A 10,295-nucleotide genomic window follows, 5' to 3' on the forward strand; every position below is an offset into this window, starting at 1 on the left:
GAATAAAATTACAAATAAAATCAATCTCTTTAAAATATAAAAGATAAAGCAGTGTCTGATTTCACAAAAGATGGAAAGACATTTTATAAAATCAGGCTCATAGCAATGAAAAAACACATATTGTTCTTCAAATGGAGAGAGAGTGTATAAAAGTAAAATGGCATCATTGGGAGGAAAAGTGCAACTCTTAGCCTAAGAAATGATATCATGCTGCATTAAAATCTGTTTTCTTACCTTACATGCCTTCCTGTTCATGAATCCTTTCATCAGTCTTCTAACAAACTGTTCTACCAGCTCTACACTCAACCTCTTCACTCAGATGGATTCACATTTTCATAGCCTATAGAAGCATAGTATCTCTATGCTTTGTGATACTGCAGCTTCTTATGAACCAATGAAAGCAGCAGGTAGCAAGGTGCCAGGAGGGACCACATAAGCAGCACCTGCCTGCCATAAGCAGCACCCTTTCTACCATTGCCTTTATTTCTTTGGAAGAGGAGTCACCTGCAGCCATCTCTTCAAACCTGCCCAGCTTGGTTGATGCTCAGACATAGATGTTCTCTAACTTAAAGAAATGGAAGAGGAGAAGCTGTAACAGAGAAATGGCTTAGAGTAGAACATTCTTATGTTACCTGTTACATGAAGCAGTTTTGGTTGGCTTATGATAACCAGTCAGTTTCTATCCACATCCTACATTTGTGATGCTATAAGATGTATTAAATTTCACAGAAACCTTTCCCCCATCTACTCTGAAGTTCAAACCTGTCATATTTTATCTTCTGATTGTAGGGGAAGTGCTATAACATTTTCTTCCAGTGCTGTTCTCTTTTTTAGATGGGTTGGACTGAGCACAGCATTCCAAATGCTGCTAAACTATAAGCCTACATACATCTATATGATCTTTTTTTTAAACAAAAAATGGCCATTGAAATAGCATATCACTACTGTATGTCTTGGCAGTGGTATTAAACCATGATTGATTAAGCCTATGTTGTTTTATAATACTCATATTTATTGAGTATAAATATAATCAATATATTGAAGAGAGATTTGAGATAATTGAAAAGCATTGTTTTCTAAGTTAAAATATTTGGATAAACCCCATTCCATTTTCATCAGCAGTTCAAAGAATAGTAATTTCCTTTCTCTTGTTAGATTAATCCTCGACTAGATGGATGTATGAGGGCTTGGAATTGGCAGGACATGAATATCCAAGATACGGTCCGAGCGAATGATAGGATGCAGTGCTTTACAATTGCAGGAAGAGGCTCTTTCTACCCTGGCAAAGGATTTGCCGTGTTTAATCTCAGTTATGGTAAGTACTTGTTCTTAATTATTATAGGAAAGAAAGTTTTACAAGAAAATTAATGTGTCTTCTAGGCATGGATGAAGAAGAAAAAAATAAGTGTTATTATAATATTTAAATACCGTATTTTCCGGCGTATAAGACGACTTTTTAACACATGAAAATCTTCTCAAAAGTATGGGGGTCATTTTATACTCTGGGTGTCATTCTCCTGTAACCAGGCAGACCAGCCCGAAAGGCTCTGACGAGCCTTAAATGGCTCTGGCGATCCAAGCTCTGACGATTCCAGCTTTGCCTGCTAATCAGGCAACTCAGCTGGAATCACCAGAGCCATGTAAAAGGAAAACTTTTTTTCTTTTACATGGCTCTGGCGATCCAAGCTCTGACGATCCCAGCTGAGTTGCCTGCTAATCAGGCAACGTAGCTGGGATCGCCAGAGCCATGTAAAAGAAAAAAAGTTTTCCCCCTCCAGCTTGCTTACCTTAGCTGCTAGTTGCAACGCTTGCCTTGCTTCGCTTGCCTGAATTCATTCCATCAGCAAGCCACTCCCTGCCTGCAATCAAGCAGGCAGGGAGTTGTAGATTTCAACTCCCAGAATTCCTCAGCCAGCAAAACAAAGCTGGTTGAGGAATTCTGGGAGTAGAAGTCTACAAATCTTAAAGTTGCCAAGGTTGGAGAGCCCTGTTCTATTGGGTAAGTTTTTTTCCCCCTTTGGGAGCTTTAAAAAAAATAGTTAATTGGGGTTTTTTTAGTTGTTCTTTTTTAGACCTAGCCATTTAAAGTTTAGGAAATTATAAATTTAGTTTTCATATAAAAATAAAATAAAATAAAATAATATTTGTGCAGCTTTCTGAGATTTAGTGTGTTTCTGTAGTGTTTCACTCTAACTACACAAACACACAAAATCTCACAAAGCTGTATGTGGAATTTTGTGTGTGTAAAGTGTGAAAGTTGTTTTTTTGGGGGGGGGCTTTTTGTGGCGCTGTGAGGTTCCTGCTTGTTGCAGGGGCCATTTTGGGTCTAGCACAGCTGCTTTTACATTGTGGGTGAGCCAGTTGTGTTGTGTTGTGTGTGTGTAAACTGTGAAAGTTGTTTTTTGTGGCTTTTTGTGGCTGTGAGAGGTTCCTGCTTGTTGTAGAGGCCATTTTGGGTCTAGCACAGCTGCTTTTACATTGTGGGTGAGCCAGTTGATGTTTTTTAATTTTTATTTGGTGTGTGTTGGAAGAGGGGTAGTCTTATACGGCGAGTATAGCCCAAACCCTATATTTTAACAGGAAGTTGGGGGTCGTCTTATACACCCAGTCGTCTTATATGCCGGAAAATACGGTAACTCTGAAAAAACTAAACTCTTACAAAGAATATTGAGTATATGTATAATGCATGATCTAATAGCTTTTAAGTAAAGCCATGCAAAGTATATATAAGGTGATTTACTTTGGCTGGTTGCAATGTGGTATGCTTCTTTTCCTGCCTATATAACCTTGTCAGACAATGCATGGCATGAGTTATTACTTAGGAGAGAAAATTTACTAGGGCCTGAAATGTAATTGTCATTTTCCTTATCACATCTGATAATGTTGAATGGATTCAGATTTCATTGTTATTTACCTTCCCAATGATAGATAGACATCTTTTAAAGCTGAATAATATACATACCTATTACAAGTGCAATTCAGATCTTCTTTGACCAGCACCATTGTTTTTAATTTTAATATTATGTGCTGATAGAAAGTAAAGAGATGCTGAGAAACAGGGTGGATTTGGTTTAAATTGAGTTGATTTAAATCACGATTTAAATCATGATTTAAATCACTAGTAAAAAGGCTTGATTTAAATCAACTCGATTTAAATCATAATTGTTAAAGAGCAACTGTCATCTCTGCTACTCCTTTGACCCACTGTTGACTCACCGATAGTCCCAGTGTTGCAGAATACACAGCCTCATGCTACATAACTAAGTTCCATTTCATGCTGAATAAACTAAATTATTTATGTATCTTAAATAGAAAACTATCTTATGATAGATTTTTACCCCAAAAATTTTTTATTAAAATAAATTTGATAAAAATCAAAAAAATCCGATTTAAATCAAAAAAATCTGTTTTTTTATTTTTTTAAAAAAAATCATTGATTTTTATCTACCCTGCTGAGAAAAGAATATACATTTCTTTTCTTTTTTTAATCTAATTTAGCAGCATACATTACATCCGGCACCAAATTTTTATATTGGCTTTCCCAATCATTTAGTGTAACGTTTATCTTTAAATGAACTGGTTTGAAACTCTTTTCTTTCTCTGCCTTAGTTTTACTGGGTTTTTAAACTCCTTCAGGATTCTTTGCTATGAAAAATGGTAAATAAATATTTCACATAAACAGATAAAAATAAGATATAGAAGTGCAAAAAGCCATCAAGCTTTCTATACTACTGTGTTTCCCTGAAAATAAGACCCATCCGAAAACAAGCCATAGCCTGATTTTTTGGGTGGGCCTAATATAAGACCTACCCCAAAAATAAGCCAGGGGGATGGATGTGGCCCACCAACCTCTTGGTGCAGCACAGATACCTGTAAGTCAGAGCGCAGAGGCGGGGAAAGGGAGAGACAGACGATCCAGACATGCTGCGCGGCTACCTGGCTCACAGGAGGTTTGTGCAGCGTCACCAGCAGCAGGCAGAGGCATGGAGGGTGGGAGACAGGCAATCCGGAAATACTGCACAGCTGCCTGGGTCACGGGAGGCTCGCAGGACGCTTGTGCAGCACCACTGGCAGCAGGCAGAGGCACTGGGGAGGGGGAAACAGGCGATCCGGACGTGCTGCACAGCTGCCTGGCTCACAGGAGGCTTGTGTGGCACTACCTGCAGCAGGCGGAGGCAGAGGCAAGGGAGGAGGCAGGCAATCACATACCACCCACTCTATCCCACTGTCTCTCGGCTTGTCTGCGGCTGCACCAAAATCATCTGCCTTCCCCGTGCCTCTGCCCTCCTGCTGCCAGTTGTGTGATGCTGCATAAGCCTCCTGTGAACCAGGCTGCTGTGCAGCACATCCTGATCCCCCCCCCATGCCTCTGCCTCCACCTGCTGCCGGTGGTGCTGCACAAGCATCCCATGAGCCTCCCATGAGCCAGGCAACTGCGCAGCACATCCAAATCACCTCTCTCCCCCGCATTTAAAAAAAAAAAAAGACCTACAGAAAATAAGCCTGAGTGAAAATAAAGAAAATAAGACTGGGTCTTATTTTTGGGAAAACACAGTATTACATATGTAACTCTGCGCTGCAGTAAAATACAACTGAAAATAGCTTTATTTCTTTGTTCTAGTTTCTTTCGATTAGAAACCCAGAATTAATTCCTGCAGCTCAAGATATTGGATGATTAGGGACCCTAAAGACCCAGCAGATTGACCAGGTTCTTACAATCCAGATGTCTTGGTGATTAAAAAGTATAATCTTGACTTTAACTAGTCAAAGCAATCACAGTGCTTTTTATGAAATCAGCAAAAGAGCTGTTAAAAGGATGGAAATATTATTATAATATAACATAGCAGCATAGCATAAGATAACAATATACATCCGAAGAAGTTGTGATAATGGCCACTTGTTCTTACCATGAGTGAGAAACCTTACCTACTGTTTGATTATTAGAAGTGTTAAAAATTGTAGGGTATGCACTTAGCCTTCTGTTTCTCTTTCTATAGCTTATCCATTTGATATCAATGAAACCAGGAAGCAGTGGGAAGTAAAAGTAAATCTTTTAATTCGTCCAGCCACAGATACTGGGGTGCTCTTTGCTCTTGTTAGCAATAAAGCAGTGGTCCCTTTGTCAGTGGCTCTGGTTGACTACCATTCCACAAAGAAGCTTAAGCAACAGGTAAAACACACAAATACATATTGAAATACTTCATGCATACAACAAGGAGAAACTTTTAAATTATTAAACAGTTCTGTAAATACTAATTCATATTAATTAAATGCATTGTGTTGTGATTAACTATAAAACTATATTTTCAAAGATTTCTGGGAAGTGGGAATAGACTACTTTAGAATAGTTGCCCACTGCAATATATATGCCATAATAACATCTTCAGTGTTTAATATGTTTCAAAAATATAGTAGGTCAATATTTCATTAACAAACTTTTTCTTTATTTCCTTGCTGTACAGTTTATTATCCTGGCAGTGAAGGACACTGTAGTTTGCAGGCTGGCAGTAAGCATTTGTGACAAACAAGAGCACTTGGTGGACATCTCCATCAGCAATAATCAGATAGTTCTGACCATGGATGGGATTGCAGGACAGAACGAACTAAGCCAGGCACAACTGGAAGATAATCTCTCTGTTTTAGATAATTACCTACAGTCATCTATAAAGACCTGTGTGGGAGGACTGCCAGGTGAGTGTTAAATGCTACATCTAGAAGGCATATAATCTGCTCATTGATAGAATAGGGGTCAACAAGGTGGCCTGTGAAAATTGGGTGTTTTGCATCTTTTCTGTGTGACTGCCTCAAGAACAAACCTTATTGACTTGTTTGCTTTTAAACACATTACAGCATCTAGGTTATATCCTTTGGGAAGTTAAGTAAATGAAGCACAACTAAATTTGATTTTGTTCTGAGGAAAAAATATATACCTCATGCTATCTCAGGCCTGGTTTTAATAAAGTCTCAAAGAAATAATTGAAATGAATGTAATATAACATACAATATAACATACATTGTTCATGGAAGAGCAAATAATTTTCCCTTGAACGTTCGTCCATTATATTAGAACTGATGATTTCCCTTCAAGGCTAGCTACTTTTTTGTATAATTCTAATACATGAATTAAGCCACATCAGATCATTTGGGATGCAGAGGCGGCTGTTCAGCTGCAATTAAATTTATTCCACCAGCAAACATTATGATCTTCTTTGTTCAAGTTATTTACAGGAAATAGTCCAGGAGTCTATTTCAATTGCTGGATGTGCAGAGGTCATAAAAATACCACTCCTGATGCTTAGAGATGCTTTCATATGGATGTCATCAAATAATCAGTAGCTTCCACCACTGCCAATTTTTTTCAGTAGATATGTGATTATTTGAGATATCTTATATAATGACTCAGAATTCTGAAATAGTTTACACAGAATTTTCAAAATCCATATGTGTTTATGGTTCCTGTAATCATTTGGATTAAGGCACAACATTGATTACATTTGGTGACTCTTAGAGCTATGCAACCTTTTGGTGCAAACTGAGGAAAGGTCCTAAGGAAGGACATGGCTGCTTTAAAGAGAATTTCTATTATGGTTTTTATTTTATTTTCATTATTTTTTCCATTATCATATACTTGGTCTATTCATTATCATTTATTATTTTCATTGTTTTATTAGGGTTCATAGCACAGTCTGCCAAATGTTGAGACTAGATTTGGCATTTTTGTTTGTTGAGTCCTTTCCGGTGACCTGGGCTAGGCAGAGGTGGATGTTTGATGGTGTTGAAGGTATCATCAGAGGATGTAAACTATTCTGAGTAAAATCACTTTTGCAATTGAGTGATGGTGAATTTGTCAGTGCCGATGGTGTTCAAGAGGATGTTCCACCTGAGCAGAAAAAAACCTGCCCAAACAGCAGAGGAATAAAAGACCAACTTTTAATTGACAAGATGATTCTGGAAAACTGGAAGAAAGGAAGACCAACTTCAATGTTGCATGGCTTGGTTACAGGAAGGCATTCGACTCTCTGCCACATGATTGGTTAATCAAGTGTCTAGAAATTACCAGAGGCAGTAGAAATATTGAAAGGTTTATGCAAAGATAGATGGCATAATGGAGAACACAGTTGCTGGTCAATTGTGATAGACTGGGAGAAATTAACATCAAGAGAAGAATCTTTCAAGGAAACTCAATATCACCACTATGGTTTGTCATTCCACTGATTCCTCTGTCAACAATACTGAATAACTCAGGACACAGCTATCAAACATCAGAAACATCTGCCAGGCTATCCCACATCCTTTACAAGGGCTATTTGAAGCTATATGGGAAAACACCATTATTATTACTGTTGCTGTTGTATTGGTGGTGGTGATGCTGCAAAATAAATACCAGTTTTGCTCAGTGGTGGGCTGTAATCAGTTTAACAATTGATTCTGTGAATGTGTGCTTTGCTTTGTGCATGCATGCGCCATATGCACAGGTGCACAGTGTTCAAAATGCAGCAATTTGAAGCTCAGCTGCTTACCTTCTATGGCAGCCCTGGTAAGTAGAACAGCGGAAGCGTGGAAATCAGCTGTGCTGCGCGAATCAGCTGGGCCAGAAAGAAGGAAATATAGAACAGGATAGGATGGGGGCAGGTGGGTGGGGCCAGCTGATAGTTGGAACTACCGGTTCGCTAGAACCAGTCTGAACCAGCAGCAGCCCACCACTGGCTTTACTTCAGGATTGCTCTTGTACAACAACAGATTAAGTGACAGAAAAGTCAACTTGTCAAATTGCAGACATTTTCTTATAGTTACGTAGAAGTAAAGTACATTCCACCGATTCTTACTGAAGGCCCAGTTGTATTTTTTACTACAGGGGTCTCCAACCCCCAGTCCATGGATTGGTACCAGTCTGTCGCATGCCCAAAACCAGCTCATGCAAACAAGCAAAGCCCCATCCGCGGTATGGAGGCAACATGCGAAACTATATTTCTTCTGGTCTGCAGAAAAATCGCTCTACGGAATTGGTCCCTGGTGCCCAAAAGGTTGAAGGCTGCTGTTTTAGTATATGTGAAGTATATGATCAGTGAACGTAGGAATATGTCATGGGCTCATTCATTTCCCTTGTTGCACATAGTTATTAGCGGTGATCAAGCCTGTAGTAAAAGTCTGTCCATATGATCCTGTTAGATTAAATTTAGATTATTGAGCTAAATATAGATTTATCTCTGCATTTTCAAATGGGCACTAAAGAGGCACTGTGTGTATAGATGTATGTCTGTATCTGTGGGAGCCAGCTCTTGGAAAGAAAAGGTTTCTATGGATAACACATAAATATAACAGGATAGAGAGGGAGTAATTGTTAGAGTTAGTGCAAAAAACCAAGGCCCTGGTTTTTAAATACTGTACATATGTCATTCTTGTTAATTAATCATGGATATTTGGATATATGAGACTTATTCAGATAATGTGGCATATTATTTGCTCCTTACTTTTATTTTCTGAGTACTTGAAGAGTTTTTACAGATGCAAGAGTTTAAAGCATTGGTTTGTAGAGGAATCCTGCAGAAGTGGAATGCAAATGTCAGCTGATGTCTGCCTTTCTTTTGTTTTCTGCCCCACCCCATCCAAGCATTAGATTGCTCCGTTGTTTTTTCCCAGCTAGGTAATATCTTCCTGATAAGGGCAAAGTTCTTCTTGATTCTTTCTAGATATCACCCAAGGCCTATTGGAGAAACTACATTCCATATGTTTCAGGGAGAGAAGGGAGGGTGCTATAGATTAGAAAATAATGTTTCATATGAAAAGTATAGTTTTTTTGTACTTTTATACAAGGCACGTGGTGACCTGGTGGGGGGGAACGGAAGCAGGTCCAAGGGCTGTGGGGACCCTGAGGGGCAGCAAGCATAGCATGTGGTGTCTCAGGGTGAGGAAGATCTTGGGAGTCCCAAAACAGGTGGGTTTGGGCCTGCACTGGGCCCCTCCCACTCCAGAGGCACTCCATGCTCCACTTAATGACCTGCATGGTCGTTTGACTTCATCAGGGAGAACAGGGTTGGGGGTCGTTAACCAAGGTGATCCCCCTTAACCATCACAACATGCCCTTTACGGTCATAGGTCGAGGCTAAACCTTAATTGGCAGGTGAGGTCAAGGGAAGCAAATGACAAATGCTTGTGCATACATCATTTTAACAAAAATATGATCTTGCAGTGTTTCTGAGTCCAGCAAGGCAGTGGAGATAAATACACATCCCGGAGATTGATTCTATAATGCAGAGATGTTCCCATGTGATTAAAAAAACTCATGATGCTGTAACCAATGGGGGGGGATCAAAGCTATTCCTTTTTGTTATGTGTATTGTGTATTAACCTTTTATCTAAGAGGAGGGGCAAAGCTGGTAAAATAAGAAAATGATATTTTAATCCATTCTACATCAATGCATATACAAAGAGGCAGAACTAGGACCGTGATACTGCATTCATCACCTGGGGAGTTAAGGTTTATTTTAAAAATTAAAGTCAAGATTTTGAAAGTAGAAGTGTTAAGAATATAGAATTCATTTCAGCATATAAATTCTGGTTCTTCATTTGCAAAGGTGCTTTTTGTGAATATTTCTTTTCATAGCGGGACTCAACTGTTCATACAGCCATTATAAGATACATGAACTACTTACAACATCAAAAAGAACAATTGTTCTCTATATTTTGAAATTAAGAATAATGAGGAGCTTGGTAGTAGTGTTTATTGAAGATGTCTTTCTTTGTTGTTCTTGTTTTAAAAACACCACAGATGTTCCTGTCACTTCAACTCCAGTTACTGCTTCCTACCATGGCTGCATGACGGTGAAAGTTAACAATCAAGCTCTGGATTTAGATGAGGCGCTCCAAAAGACCAATGACATCACCTCTCATTCTTGTCCTCCAGTAGAAACTGGTCAATAGATGCCACTGCAACACACACAGAATTTTTGTATTCAACATATGTGCATTTCAGTTATAAATTATTCAGATTTCCAGCACTGCGTGTATAGTTCCCTTGAACACTGAAGTTATGTAGGATCTACTGTGTTAATTATTGAAATATTTCTTTGCTTGAGAGGATTTAAAATATGTAATATATTTGTAAATAGTTGAGAAGACTAATGTTAATAACCAGAAGTTGCAAATTGTTGTCTGAGGTGAGTAGTTGAAAGACAGTTCATGGTCGCTGGTAAATTACTTTGTGTGGACTGAAAGATTAAAAATAATTCTGTATTTTTTTAATGCTGCTTCCTAACTTACAAAATATGAAAAAAATAAAACTTTTTGTTGAATTA

At 38.6% G+C, this 10,295-nt stretch overlaps 1 protein-coding gene across 1 annotated transcript in view; it reads left to right on the forward strand.

Moving 5' to 3' along the window:
* GAS6 (growth arrest specific 6) overlaps positions 1-10,295 on the forward strand; it is a 43,764-nt gene extending 33,469 nt beyond the window's left edge. Inside the window, exons 12-15 of the mRNA XM_034419248.3 lie at positions 1,156-1,315; positions 4,998-5,170; positions 5,463-5,691; positions 9,770-10,295. Of these exons, the coding sequence (XP_034275139.2) occupies positions 1,156-1,315; positions 4,998-5,170; positions 5,463-5,691; positions 9,770-9,921 (714 nt within the window). The 3' untranslated portion in view covers positions 9,922-10,295. The remainder of the gene's footprint in view (positions 1-1,155; positions 1,316-4,997; positions 5,171-5,462; positions 5,692-9,769) is intronic.

This window comes from Pantherophis guttatus, chromosome 5 (genome assembly GCF_059756535.1).
Source record: "Pantherophis guttatus breed Tessera chromosome 5, ASM5975653v1, whole genome shotgun sequence".
NCBI classification, from domain to species: Eukaryota; Metazoa; Chordata; class Lepidosauria; order Squamata; family Colubridae; genus Pantherophis; species Pantherophis guttatus.